Source organism: Polyergus mexicanus, unplaced genomic scaffold (assembly GCF_030449975.1).
Source record: "Polyergus mexicanus isolate NDT 795.1 unplaced genomic scaffold, iyPolMexi1.0 SCAF_20, whole genome shotgun sequence".
Lineage (NCBI taxonomy): Eukaryota > Metazoa > Arthropoda > Insecta > Hymenoptera > Formicidae > Polyergus > Polyergus mexicanus.
The window spans coordinates 5,209,404-5,223,856 of NW_027223340.1; the positions used below are offsets into that span (position 1 = coordinate 5,209,404).

General features: G+C 32.5%; 4 protein-coding genes across 11 annotated transcripts in view; 2 read left to right on the forward strand and 2 right to left on the reverse strand.

The window, feature by feature from the left end:
• Nucleotides 1-4,021, reverse strand: LOC138941869 (FGGY carbohydrate kinase domain-containing protein). Of its 2 annotated transcripts, XM_070311790.1 has the most exons (11): nt 3,715-4,021; nt 3,041-3,295; nt 2,835-2,946; nt 2,496-2,733; nt 2,291-2,418; nt 1,834-2,016; nt 1,552-1,759; nt 1,342-1,492; nt 1,181-1,255; nt 687-961; nt 1-472 (listed from the first exon to the last, which is right to left on the reverse strand). In XM_070311790.1, the coding sequence occupies exons 2-11, from the start codon at nt 3,251-3,253 to the stop codon at nt 388-390; spliced, it is 1,668 nt and encodes a 555-aa protein (XP_070167891.1). In that variant the 5' UTR covers nt 3,254-3,295; nt 3,715-4,021; the 3' UTR covers nt 1-387. The 2 variants fall into 2 exon arrangements, with proteins under 2 accessions (XP_070167891.1, XP_070167892.1); XM_070311791.1 differs by lacking the exon at nt 3,715-4,021 and having other exon boundaries at nt 3,041-3,304.
• Pop5 (POP5 ribonuclease P/MRP subunit) lies at nt 3,891-5,950 on the forward strand. Its single transcript, XM_070311794.1, is given in 6 exon segments — nt 3,891-4,198; nt 4,285-4,430; nt 4,541-4,710; nt 4,792-4,910; nt 5,619-5,700; nt 5,702-5,950. Coding segments are annotated over 6 exon segments (786 nt in total). The 5' UTR covers nt 3,891-4,178.
• Corn (microtubule-binding protein cornetto) overlaps nt 5,861-14,453 on the forward strand; it is a 23,940-nt gene continuing 15,347 nt past the window's right edge. For 2 of the 7 annotated variants that reach the window (XM_070311789.1, XM_070311782.1), the window contains exons 1-3: nt 6,178-6,266; nt 7,428-8,074; nt 9,235-9,383. The gene's annotated coding sequence lies outside the window, so the exon portion shown is untranslated. Of the gene's footprint in view, nt 5,951-6,177; nt 6,267-7,427; nt 8,075-9,234; nt 9,384-14,453 lie in introns of those variants that run through there. The other 5 variants (XM_070311785.1, XM_070311788.1, XM_070311786.1 and 2 more) reach the window with 5 other exon arrangements.
• Nucleotides 10,580-11,950, reverse strand: LOC138941870 (uncharacterized). Its single transcript, XM_070311792.1, has one exon. It carries the CDS (start codon nt 11,607-11,609, stop codon nt 10,854-10,856), a length of 756 nt encoding a protein of 251 aa, XP_070167893.1. The 5' UTR covers nt 11,610-11,950; the 3' UTR covers nt 10,580-10,853.

A 14,453-nucleotide genomic window follows, 5' to 3' on the forward strand; every position in this document is an offset into this window, starting at 1 on the left:
AATGTAGTATACGTAATTTGTATGGAGTGTTATTAACATCACAGTAAGTGTTCTCAATTGATTTAACATGCTACATATGGCTACAAGTGGAAAGATACTTTGCAATATCGATACTTTCCAGCAAAATGATATTTCTATACAAATGCTTTCAAACCTAATTTTTAAATTTTCATAATAATAATAGACCCATTTCTAATATTTATACATTTGCATTCGTGTTACATTTGCAAGTAGCATTGGAGATTCTTTCTAAAAATTTATCAAATATAATATTTGCAGAATGAAAATTTATATTCATTCAAACTCATCTGCAAGTCGCGCATTCATTGAACATAGCTTATTCTTATAATCATTACTCATTTAGGCTAAAAAGATGAAAAAAATAGACTATAATTCTTCGCTCATTAACTTTCTGTAGTCTTGTTGATCCTGAACCATTTTCTTAAATACACGATACTTTCGAAGATGATATCTGAAATAATTACAAGTAAATGTATAACGAATGATATATAATAAATAACAATAAATTCGAAACAGCAATAGAAATGTTTTGGTAAATAATTTGGTAAATCCATATGTTTTCCTTCTCTTTTATCTCTTTTTATCAAAATTTTAAATATAAACGCAATACTTTAGAAATCACTCTGTATAATTTTTATACTGATATTATTGCCATATATACTTACTTGTAACATTCACTCGTCGGTTTTACTATATTTGACAATCCTGCCATTCTTTTGATAGTTTCGTGGATAGAATATTTTTTCGTGGCACATGCTCCGAGAATTGCCGAACCTATTAGAACCGATTCCCGTTCCACAGGACAAAGTACTGGTAACGCCAATACATCGGCTTGTATTTGAATAAACAGTGGATTTTGACTGAGTCCACCGCAAACTAATATGCTTTCGATATTATGACCGGCAGCCGTCAACGTTTCAATTATATACTTTGTACCGTACTGTCGTAAAAATTAATATATTTCTGTTACAACAATTTTGATATAAAGTAACTTTTGATTAAACTTCTCAGTGGATTAAATATATTAAAGTTATTCTCAGAAAAAATAATCGAACATTTCTAATTTGTAAAAAAATAAAGATAAAACTTAATTTAAATAAAATTATTTATATTATGGCAATTTTTAATAAATCAAAATTATTTTTAATTTATGACATACCGTTAATGCTTGCACTGCTGCTAAGTATAATAATGCTAACTTCTCCTCGTCTACAGATAAGGATAATCCAGATATCTATGAAGTAATGTAGGTGATAATATAAAACTGTATCCATTTTCAGGACATGCAAAGCAATAAAAAAATGCAACGTATGTCAATACCATTCCTTTTAGAGTTGGATCAGCAAGAGGCGAACGATTACCATGGAAATCTGGCCACACGTGTATATCTTTTGTCAAGTAAGACACGTTGTGTAGATTTTTTTGCTCAGCCATAACGTACAACAATTCGGACAAATATTGTTGAATATGTCTGAAATTAATAGTGCTTTTATCGTATCGATATTTATTCATATATGTTTTGATACTCACTTATTTCCGCCTAAAATTTTCAGAATTCCCGGAGTCGCAGGATGTGTATCGATAACATGATCCAGTAGCTTTCCGGTAGCACTTTGACCCCCCTCATTAAGCCAGAAACCGGGCACCATCGCACTATAGTACGGGCCCCAAACACCGTTTACAAATATCTTATTCTCGTTCACTATCATGTGACACGTCGAAGTACCGCAAATCAAAGCTAAAAATTACAAATAATTCATGTTAATTTTCTTTTTAATAAACGTGTCGCGTATTGTTAACGATATTGCGCACCTAATCGATTGGAAAAATTTGAAGACACATCTGGCGCGTAACAACCGATCATACCGAGGCCACCGGCGTGTGCATCAATCAACGATGTTCCAACCGGTGTACCTTTCAATAATCCCAATTCTGTTGCAGCTTTCGCCGACAATCCGGGCTCAATCGCATCACCAGGTACTCTTACATCATTACCTTGACATTAATATCTGCCTTTATTAAAGTGAAATAAGAATTTATTTATATAAAGTTTATATATCTGCATATACAAAATATTCCAATTTTTGCACTTATTTTTAATATTGAAATTAGCCCATTAATTTTTAATTATTCTTTATACGAAAAATCGTTATACAAAATATCTTTTTTATAATTGGTTTCTTTCTTATTTTTCCTACTAGTTAAAATTAGATCAAACATTTTTATTTATAAGAACTAAAATTTTTGATATAAATATAATACAATGTACCTATTTTTCTCCAATTGTCTTTTTTCAAGTCCCGTAAATTAAGTTGCTCAAAGAACTCCTCGTTCCATTCGTTCTTACCACTGGGATCAGCGCTATAGTTCCATTTACACACTAATGAACACAACGATCTAATAGAATAAAAGATAAAAGACATTAATTATTTCAACTGCTCTGATTAAAGGATTTAGGCATCCAAGATTTTTACCGTGATTCCGATTCAGTGGCTTTCCATGTTAAAAAGTCTGGTAAGTCAAACAACAGTGTTGCAGAGTTCCAAGAAGCAGGTAAATTCTTTTTGAGCCACAACATCTTTGGTGTTTGCATCTCAAGAGAAACTTTGCCACCAACATATTGTAATATGTCATGACCTATAGAATTGATGAAATCAGCTTCCTCATGCGCTCTATGATCCATCCATAGTATGACATTTTGTTTTTCCTGTCCTGAACAATTAGTACAATTTACTACATTACATTAATACTATGTTTATATAACTTTGATACAAAGTTAAGATAAGGAATGTCTCTTGTTCTTTTTTTTATACCTGTAAGACTGATTGTTACAGGTGATCCTGTTTTATCTATAGCCACCAATGAGCATGTAGCATCGAAACCAATTCCTTTGACGTCTTCTGCGGAAATTTCAGCAACAACCGACTGCGAATAAGACAAAAGTCACATTTTAATTAGATCCAATTTAATATAATTTTACAATTTTTTATAATTTTTATTGCAGTAAATTTCATTTTACCTTGACAACATGGCACACAGCGCTCCAAATGTTATCAGAGGATTGTTCATAAAAGTTTGGGGCGGGATGAAATATTTCAAGAGGACATGTAGCTATCTTCTTTATCTTTCCATTCGAAGTAACCAGAGCCGCTCGAACGCTTCCTGTTCCCACATCTACACCAACAAAAAAATCCATAATTGTCACAGTGTCAACAGGCATCTGCAGTCTCATATGAAGTAAAGTCAACTAAGCTGTGTCGTGCTTAGGCATGAGCTGTAAGAAAGAAGTGATATAATTATCAGCCAACCAGCATATATTAATCATTGACATATATTCTAAGATGACATGACCCTGAGATAACATTAATTTCAGAGATACACAGCATGAATAAAAACTTAAGAGAGTGTAATGTTATCAGTTTATAATTCTTTAATCCAACAGCATACATATATGTCATATTGGTGATCACAAATTGTATATAATTTTCTCCTGACTTTCCACAAATTAATAATAGCTACAAAAATAATTTTAAAAGTGCAATATATAAAATGTATATGCAATATGTAGTATATGCAGCTCGTGTTTCAAATAATAAAATCTATTAAGAATAAGAATTATTAGATAACATGTTATCTCATCACTCATGGTATCATACAGAAACCTGTAGAAATATATCTATTGCTATAAATTACCTTGATTTTAGTTATACAACACTTCTATTATAACGTTGTCGCATTTAATCTGTTGTGTTTATATGTATTCAAATAAGAAATTCTGTAGATATTTTTTAGTGAAAGTTATTTTAATCGGCGCCATTGCAGTAGCAACATTGTGAGATCATCATTTAAATTGCAACAAGAAATATGTAAAAAGTCGATGCGTGACAAGTATAAAAACAAGTATAAAGAATAAGCCATATGAAAACTGTTTATATATAATATACACACACACACACACATAAGTATGCACGTGCTTCACACCAAGTTGTACGCTTGATACCAACATGACCTAGCCATACCTGACTCTGTGAAACACATGATATGTCAGTTTGGTTGTGAGAATTAGTATGAATCTGTGAATTGGTTTACTATATATTTTGATATTGCTACTTTTTACTACTTGGTTTTAAGTATAGAAAATGTAAAATAACCTAAACATGGTTCGCTTCAAAAATAGGTAATTCATAATCACATTCATCATAGAATTTCCACATTTAATAAAAAAATATATGTTCCTTCATTCTTTATTATTTCTTTTTTTAGGTACATTGTCCTTGAAATTACACCACATAGCAACGATGATAAGCAATTAATGTTGAAAAATACAGCTCTCTCTCATGCAATTCAACAAAAGATCCAGCAGTTGTATGGTGATTTTGGGGTGGCAGCGATAAAAGATGGCTTTGATGGTAATTAAATATTTGATGCAATGATAATCCCTCTCTCAACTAAATACTATCTATGCATATAACAATATATATAATATATAATTATGGTATTTCCTTATTTCTTGTTACAGCTAAATATTGCAATTCATATACGAAAATAGCACTGGTAAAGATTAGACATGGTCCTCACAAATTCGTCCTGCGGGCTATCCCATTAATAAACGACATAGGCGGGCGGTTAGTTAAAACAAGCATTCTATACGTTGGGGCAACTATGAAACATTGTTTCCTTTTTATCAGAGTAAGAATGCAACATACGTGCTTTAACTATTTTGTGTATGTACAGTTAACAAAAAAAACTACTATGAAACGTGTTCTTTAGAAACATCAAGAGAAAAAGCTGGAACAGATATGGTCAAAATTACGAACGGAAACTGAGAGAAAGGAAATGGAGACAGTTCTGATGACCTTGACACCTGCTATGAAAGACTTCAAATAAAAGTTAGTTATTTTTATAGATAAATGTTTCTCAGTAGTTCATAAAATATTAACATTTTACTGATAACATTATATATATATATATATATATATATATATATATATTTCTACATTATCTATATATATTAAAAATAAGATTTAGTATTTTTTATATACAATAACCCTTCTCTCTCTCTCTTTTTCTCCTTATTGTATTTTTTTATAAATAAAATAGGACTGTATTGTGTGTGTAAAAAAAAAATCTCTAATATCAATGTATATAAAAATTAGTGAAATGTTTATATTACAAGCGCAAATGTAATAATATTAACGTCTAATTCATTAACTATTCTAGCAAAATAAGATTTTATTTTATTTTCGATAGATTTGGTAATACAATTTAAATTAGTAAATACAATAGCTTTTTATATAGAGAATAATTTTTAACTATATATAATATTATTAAAAAATCACAGACAATTTTTAAAAAAGATAAAAATGATTATAAATTGTTTTCAACAATTTATAAAAATAACTCTAAATAAGGAGTTTTTTTTATCAAGCTTTGTAATGGGCGAAGGTTCAACGGACTCCTACTAAACATTAAAAGTAATGTCATTGAGCTTGCTGCTATTCTCGAGCATTTTTTTTTAAAGAACTGACGGCAATTTTTATTTTTTTAGATTCTTTTCCTTCGAGACGATCTCCAGTAAAAGATTTCGTTATCTGCAGCAGATATCTTTTACGATTGTCGGCAACAGGGATCGTTGCTATCTCTCGCCAGTTGTCGCTGTTCGTTGCTGGCTGGCTGGAAACCACAAACCACTGGAAATCTATTTCAGTCAGAGAGAAGGCTTCACGGCTTCGTTGTGCCTAATCTTCAGACACCGCCACCATCGCGGGATCCCACGTTATTCCTCTTCCGCCGTCTATGGTCGTCGGTCGTGCATTTACCGCTTGTTCGGATTAATTCGGAACATTTCGTACCGTTCGGAGCAGCAGCTGATGACATCCTGCTCAGCTTCACCATTTCGCGAATCCAGAAACTCGTGCGAGCGACCTAGGTAAAAGAAAAAAAGAGCAAGAGAAAAACAAACCGAGTATACATAACACACATCATACATCTTAAGAGCAACCGAACTCTCGATTTGAAAATCGGACATTCGTTATCGCCGGATGTTGATATACGTGACTACTCTCGGTACTCTCGCTCCGTAATCGTCCCATTTTCACCCGACTATAGACATTTTAACGGATAACGAAGAGGCCCCTCTCCCCTATATATCAACACAGTCGATCTTCCAGGATAGTGTTATCGTTCGACCGCACAGTTATCTAAAATAGTTATCGCTACGACGTACACACACCGGCAAGCTCGAGGTAAGCGATCCATTTCTTTTCCATTCGCGCTAATCGATCTCTCCCCGTGTTTGGACTCGCTCCTACCCTCGGTGATCGGATCCACCCTTCTACTAGAGGTTATGGCTTCGATGGTGATCGTCGGGTTTGTTTTTTAATAACACCCCTGCGAAAATTCATTTTAATCCCTGAGCATTGGCGCGCGAGGCTCTCTCGTTGTGGAATCCTTCAAAATCATTATTGTAAAAGCCATTACGAGATACGTCGGATATTATGTATGAAAACGTCAATAATATAAATAAAATGCATACTCTTATATATAGTTTTTAATATTCAATACAATGATGACATGTCGAGTGACATATCCTGCGTCATTAGCATCACGAAGGTATGCGCCAATGCATAAGGATTAATTATTTCTTTTTCTCTTGTGATATATTGAAGATCAAATGAGAGAGAGAGAGAGAGAGAGGAATGAAATAGTAATATTTATGAATTTTTCTCTCATCCTTAAAATTGTTAAACAATTTCCGGATATTCGTTTACAGATGCATTTTTTTAGCTTTATTTTTTTTCCTTCTCTAAAAGCAGGATATCTATTTGATTTTAAATGCAGAAAGAGAAAGTGCAAAAAGGGAATCAAAACGGATATATTTATTGTTTTTGCCATATCGTTACCATCCTGTTTATGATACAATTAAAACGATCGTTAAGTCGTACAATATTGACTCGCAAAGAATCCGCGTATTTATTCGGGAAAGACTGAATAAATTAACGACGATGACTTAGCTACGATAAATTATACATAAATTTGCCAATATGACAATCTAATGGATAGATAGCATTATTGTTTTATTGTAAAAACATTCGCGTTATCGTTTACTTTTCGCTAATAACTGTTCGCTTTTATTTAATTTTTGAGTTACCTTGAATGACAGTCGGGTAATAGCGTGCCGATAATGTATGGCAATTATCGTTTTTCTATCATTTCATGTTCTTGTGATTTACATAAAAAAATTTTAGAGCAAAAGTAAATCGTGTCTACAAATTTGATTTGCGATTTTTCGATTTTACAAGTGATGTATCCATGAACTTTACAAATTATGTACTCGATTCATCCTTGTGCTATATTTAATGCAGATTATATATACTCTAATTAATACAATAAAATATTTCTAACAGATATATCGATGGATGCAAGAAATACTAAGAGAGAGAGAGAGAGAGAGAGATAGAGAGAGCTTTCTCAGCTGTTTACATGGACTCCTTTCATCTTTCCATGTCCTGCGTTACGAAAGTTAATTGTGCGAACAATATAACTCTCGATCTTCGTATCTTTCAAATTCATCACTTCTGTGAGAACGAGGCATGCGTAATTTAACTAGAAAGTATGGCCCGGCTTATTTTGACGTAAAGTCGTTTGCAAAAACGATTATACGAATCTTGCACAAACGGGTAAAAAATTAATTGACGATTATAGAAGTCTGAGCCGTGTGTGTGATTAGAGAGCCGTAAGCTCTCGCGGTATTGCTGGGTAAAATATATATCCTGCGATATAGAATGAAATTGTATCTTATACTTTCGCGGCTGTGTAAAGGAAAACTGCGTTAAGGAATACATATATAATCGAGGAAAGCGTGAATGAGATTGGCATTTATGGCTGTTATAGGCCGATGCGATCGCGAGCTTCCGCTCGCTTATTAATTCGCTAATTAGTCCGTACCCGGTGACGAGGATTTCTTATTCGATAATTAGTTCGGTCAACTAACGGATGGCCTTAAACTTTCATGAAGTCTTGCTGTCAGAACGGTTTCCACGATACGTATAAGGTAATTTCACACAATTGTACGATTATCGCACGGTATGCTCAATATGTTTATGTACCATCTTAACGATCGAAATATATAAGGTGAACGTTTATATCTTCTATTAGTATCGTTTGCTCGCTACAATATCGCTTGGATAGATACGTAACATGAATTATGAAACTTGACAAGAAATTTTGAGATTATCTTTTTTCTTAATTTTGATGAAAAGCCTCTCATCGAAAATTTTCACATATATATATTTTTTTTTCGTTACAAGAAGATAATTACGAGAAAATAAGAGCAGGTTTTTAATGGAAAACAGAATATTGATTAAAGTCTATTAATCAGTACAATATGTAAAAAAAGAATGAATTAACTATATCTATATTTGAGTATATCTATATTATATCTATATTAATATGTTCAAAGAAACGTATTCACTATATGTAGCGAATGCAAGTGCGCTGGATAAGACTTGCTTGGGTCAAGTTAGAATGATTTTAGCAAACACAGACGATAAATATATCCGCATAGCATGGCCTCGAAGAAAAGAGAAAGAGAGAAATATTCAAAATTCAAATTGAGCTTGGATCTCGTAAGAGAGAAGGAAGGAATGAAAGATTTCTCACCCCTCTTTGCTTTCATAAACAATGCTTAACGATTTTTTTGACATGCAACACGAGCAACAGCAACAATGCTTCAAATTGGCCGAGACTAGTTGATAATATCGATTTTTATTATCTGTCGATGAAGAATTCTTCTTTTTCTATACATGATTAAGATGTAAAATTAAACTGACATTCATCAAAATTATTAAAATATCTATATTTAAATATAGATAACAAATAAAAAAGAATATATTAATTTAGAAAATAGTATTTTTTATTTAAAAGAGGCAAAATTTCTGCAAAAATGTTTAGAATATAATGAATAAAGATTTTCAACATAAAATATATATATATATATGTATTGAAATGTTAAAATAGCACTATAAAACTTCAGAAAAAAAATTGTAATAAATCGCGGAATTAATCTCTTTCTGCTCCTTCTGTGATATTCGGGGGGGTATGCTAAGGATATTACTATCGTTCATAAATAGGATTATCTTTCTCGCAGCAGCCGCCCATATGACCGCCGCCCATTTACTGAAATATCTCGGTAACTGTTGTATCTTGTTGCAGTTGCTGCAGTTTATGTTGAGATTGCTGCCGCACACATACACACCATAAATACCGATCTCCTGATCCTATATTCGAATTTTATTGTGCAAGAAGGAAGAATGAAAAACTACATAAATTCAAAATTCATTTCGAAGGAAAAAAAAATTGACGTATGTAGCATCTTTTATTTGAATTTTCATATAGAGAAATAATTTCCATATATAGAATTAAATTTAAATAAATTAAAAAAGAAAAGATTAAAATTGATCAAATTAAATTAGAAATAATTTAACTTTCATATCTTTGAGAGATAGATAATGTTAAGGGAAATTTTTATCTACGATTAATCCAATTCAGATTGATTGTCATAATTTCATATCCTAAGATGTACATCATTTTTTTAGTTATGGATCTTACATGGTTGCCAGCAATAATTTACGACCGATATATCCTATCTATCGATCACGCGACGTTCTTGAGGAACGTCATTGTTAGCTTTATCCCTGTCTAAATATAAATCGACTCTACGTTTACTCTCGCTGTTTTCTATCTCTCTTTTGTACGTAGGAACATAAAATGTTAAGATGCATTAGTCTACAATGAGTGAATCGATATCTTGATATATCTCTTTTGTTGATTAAATCGGAATTTTGAGATCGTTTTGTTCTCTACACCGAATTCAAGAGGCAGAAACGGTCTTAACTAAAAACAGCTTTATGATAATAAAGGAAAAAAAACCATTGTGAGTTATCACAACAGTTATTGAAATATCGGGGAGAAAACTAATCACTTACAAATATTTGAAAAATTAGAGGAAAATAATAATAATTAATAAAACTGCAACAATTCGGTGATATTTAATAATAATTTAACAATTTAATACAATTTAATAATTTAATCACTTAAAAATTAGAGATTTCTACATTTAATTAAAAAAAAAAAAAAAAAAAAATGAGAAAAATAGTACCGTAATAACAAAAATACTTGAACGATGTTAACATATAATTAAAATATTGTCATAAATGTAAACATTGTTATTTAAAAACTCCGCACGCATATAATCTTGTTCCATCTTTAAATTTATAATTTATAATTTTCTCCTATCAATGATATATTTTCGTGTTTACCTATAATTCTAAAAGGGAAACGTTGTTATACATCCAATAGCGCACAAAAAATAATTTTTAAAGTAATTAGCTTTTTAAAAATAATTTAATTATTTATTTTTAACGGAAAAGATATACGACAATATATTCTACATGACAATAGCAAGCTAGTGATATATAATATTAAATGTATCTATTAAATAATAAATAAAAAATATCACAATAAATTAGGAAACATTAATATCCGCGAAATTAATAATAAAATTAAACCAATTATCATTAATTTGTACATATTATCAATTTCGCGCGACTCAATTGCGATCGTATTTTATATACAAGAGGCTTCCAAAAATTTTTAATAAGCTTTTAATAAAATTAATTAAAATATAACTACTAGCAGATCGTAAATTTGAAAAGAAGAACTTGCAATCAACTGTATGTGTAAATTTTGATTGCGCTTGGTTGTACAATCTTCTCGAGGAACAAACATATCCTAAATAACATCTCCTAAAAGTTGCGATTGCGTCATATGCGTCATATCTTGACATTCGCGCTCGAAGTTCTTGACAGATTTTTCGTCAAGTTCAAATGTTCATCACCGTGAAAGTTAATGATTAACGAGGAATCGTCGAAGCGTTTCCTCACGCATTGACCGTCGCTTTGAATCTTCGTGACGATCTTGGTAACGGTCGGATGCCGCATAGATTTCCGTGTTTCCTCATTGCGCTTCCCGTACTTCCCTCGACTCTTCTCTTTCATATCGTTCACGATATTGTCCATATCTTCTCGATTCGATATCTTATCAGCATCTTCGCACTTCTCACATTCTGGTATCTTTTTGACAATTTTATTACACGAATGCGTAATTTTTTCTACGTGATCGGTTTTCCTATTTTCTTCTTCCAATCTCATGTTCGAATCGAGAATGATCTTCCCACTGTCGCCCACGAACTTCACCTTCCCTTTAGAAGAGTCCGGTCCAAGGAGGACGCGACCACCGTCACCGGTGTATTCGATATCGCCCACGTTGTGCTTCACGCTCAACCAGCAACCATCACCAACGATGTGTACGCTGCCGGAATTTTTCGACAGGATGATCCGACAACCATCGCCCGTGATCTCTAGCACGCGACGATTCGAGTGCATCCTGACGACGAGTCCGTCGCCGTGGAATCGCTTGATACCATCGTCTTCAGCGGAAGAATGCTCGCAGTGTCTCATGGAACCGCTCTTACTCTTGCGTTCCTTTCTCTTCAATTCCAGTTGATCGTTCACGCGAGAGATCGTCATCGGAACTAGCGAATTGTCACCAATAGATGTGACGCGATAAACAATAGTTACCACGAATTACTATTATTATCCAACGTTGTTGGATGACTTGTTACAGTAATATGCTATTTAACTACTAATCAGGTTTTTTCTTCTTTCTCGATAAGATTTCTTTTGTTGATTCTAGAAGGAATCTCGCGTTTAGGGACAAGTGTATACCAGCTGGGAAGAAACAGTCGTGGGTCCATACGAGTTGTTTACGTTACGACGAACGGCGTGACACGACTCCGATGCCTACGCGATGGCCGCGTAATAACGAACGTATATGGTCGGCGGTGGTGGCGACGGGTTCTTCACCGAGTTAATCGGCCCCGACTATTATCGCTCCTCAGGGGACTTCCCCCGAGATCTTCCGGAGCGGCGAACGCGTTTGGCATACTCGTTCGCAGACTTGTACATAGAAGTTGCGGTGCCTTTAGCGAACTATTTTCGATAAACTTGCTTTTACACAGTATACGTCACGGTATAGGTGTAAAGATTAAATCATATATTAAGATGCATCGAAGAGAAAAAGGTAGAGAGATTTATGAAATATTGTATATTCTTCTATTTCTTGCTTAATTATTTATTTTTTTCAATAGATTAGAACTCGGGGAAAACTGGTACTGGAAACATCGTAAATTGCTAGCATAGTCCATAGCCATACATAATTAATCGCAGTTATCGCTCTTTTTGAATTTTTAGTATCGTATATCTGTGAAAATAAATTTTAACTTGGAATTATATTAAAAAATTAAATGAAAATTAATTATAATATATAATTTCATCTCATTAATTTTTTCTTTATTATACCAATTTTTATGATTTTCTATTTGTCTTATTGTTATTAGAATATGCAACATTCATTTATCATTTTATTCTGTTTCTAAAATTCACACTACAAGTCTTTATATATCTTATTTTTAATAGTTAATTATTTGAAATAGATATTATGGCATTTTCATTTTTTTAAAATCAGTAAAAATATCTACAATAGTACATTACAATAACGAAAAAGATATCTGTGTAATTAAATCTACATACTGAAAATATACAGAATAATGTGCGAATTTAGCGAAGAATTGAAAAAAAATATTCGGAATTGTGTAAAAAGGGGGGGAGAACCGTATTCGCTTCCTAAGTTACGAGTCTGCTCATCTTTTTTCTCTCTTCCTCTAATCCAAACGTCGTTTATCTTGCCGTCATTTATCACGGTCAAGCGAAGGATAAATCGGTTTGCCAATTCAAAGTCTGAGAAGAAAGAGCTTAGTACTAATATAATACAACAAACCAGATTCTCAAACTTTTGAGTTATCAAAATCGGATCCTAATCGTTTCTAAATTTTATAATTTTTTGTTTATCAATATTTCAAAGTTACTACTATATATAAATTTTATTTTTTTGAAATATTTTGTCAATTACGTATATATTGGCATATTACTTAAAAATATAATATATTCAAAGAAATATATATATATATAGAACTTTACATAACAATACAAAAAAAATTCTCAGAATGCAAAAGTGGATGTTGTGTAGATTCTATGAGACTTTTAAATAGCATTGTGTGTGTATGTAACTGCGTGTGTATATGCCGCGGATTCCACCATGCAGCCGGGGAGAAGCGCCAAAATATGCATGCCGAAAGTTTAAAATAGAAAGTTCGTTTGGCGTACATGGAATCTTATTTTTTCCAAGCGAAATTTTAATGATAAAATAAGCTCTCTCGCGATATTTTCAAATATATTTAATTATACGTTTGTATTATACAAATAAATGAGCCCCGAACTCTCTTTGTCACCCGATTATTCGATTTCTCGTAAATCGCGATTCACTATATAATTGGAAAGTAATTTCGTGACTCTCTCTCTCTCTCTCTCTCTCTCTCTCTCTCTCTTTCTCTCAATATATATATATATATATATATGTATATAACATAACTTAACAGCATCTGCTTAGCTAATCTATCGAGATATCAACCGTATCGCATATGTACACAGAACGCGCACCCGAGGGGAATCACCTCCATATTCCTGTTTGCGTGATCGCATGTTTTTTTATTAGTCTTTTATATAGGTGCGTCGGAAATATCAAGAGAGAGCAAAGATAAACTGATAAGAGAAAGTCCTGAATCGTCGAGTTTAACGAATTAAAGCATTAACTGACCTTTCGTAAAGATAACGACAGATGGAATGCTAATCCACAATTTTATTTGTTACATATATTAGCTCTAAATTAAAATTTCCGCGCATTTTGCAAGTAAAGTAAGTATATAGTAAAAAATAATCTTTTTATTAAAAATTAAATCATTAAGAATACAAATACAATGTAGAATAATATACAATATATAGATACGATCAAATCTCTTCGATTCAGCACTTGTCATTGTCTGCTAAATCATTAGTTAGCGAGATTTTCCTGGTTTCCATTTAAATTGGAAAAACGTGTATGGGACCTCTGTATTTGTCCGGAATTCATCCGAAATAACTTCCTTTGCAAGGCGTGTCATTCGACTAATTCAATATGATCGTGATTGGAATGCCATAATTTGATTCCGGAATGAAATAGCTTTATCGACTCGGCATCGTGCGAACTAATTGCTCCTGTCTACATCCTTGATCCATTACGTAAATTGTTGATTCCAGATATATGATTTTTCTCAACTATGACTTTTTAAAAAAAGCTTTTGTGTGTGTGTAAAATAATTTGATCTGTGCTTACGACGATCATCTTTTCAGAATTGAATCAATGTGTTTGTAGTATAGTGCAAAAAGCTTCGTTCCACGTTAACTTAAACGCGGTCGAACCCCCTGGCTGGAATGCCA

Bases quoted from the DNA above. Each gene is read 5' to 3' on its own strand.
- LOC138941869 (XM_070311790.1), bottom strand. From the start codon at position 3,253: ATGAGACTGCAGATGCCTGTTGACACTGTGACAATTATGGATTTTTTT. The intron at 2,734-2,834 runs GTATAAAAAAAA...CTAATTGTTCAG, and splicing joins TGTAACAATCAGTCTTACAG to GACAGGAAAAACAAAATGTC. The intron at 962-1,180 runs GTATGTCATAAA...TTTTTACGACAG, and splicing joins CAGCAGTGCAAGCATTAACG to TACGGTACAAAGTATATAAT.
- LOC138941870 (XM_070311792.1), bottom strand. From the start codon at position 11,609: ATGACGATCTCTCGCGTGAACGATCAACTGGAATTGAAGAGAAAGGAA.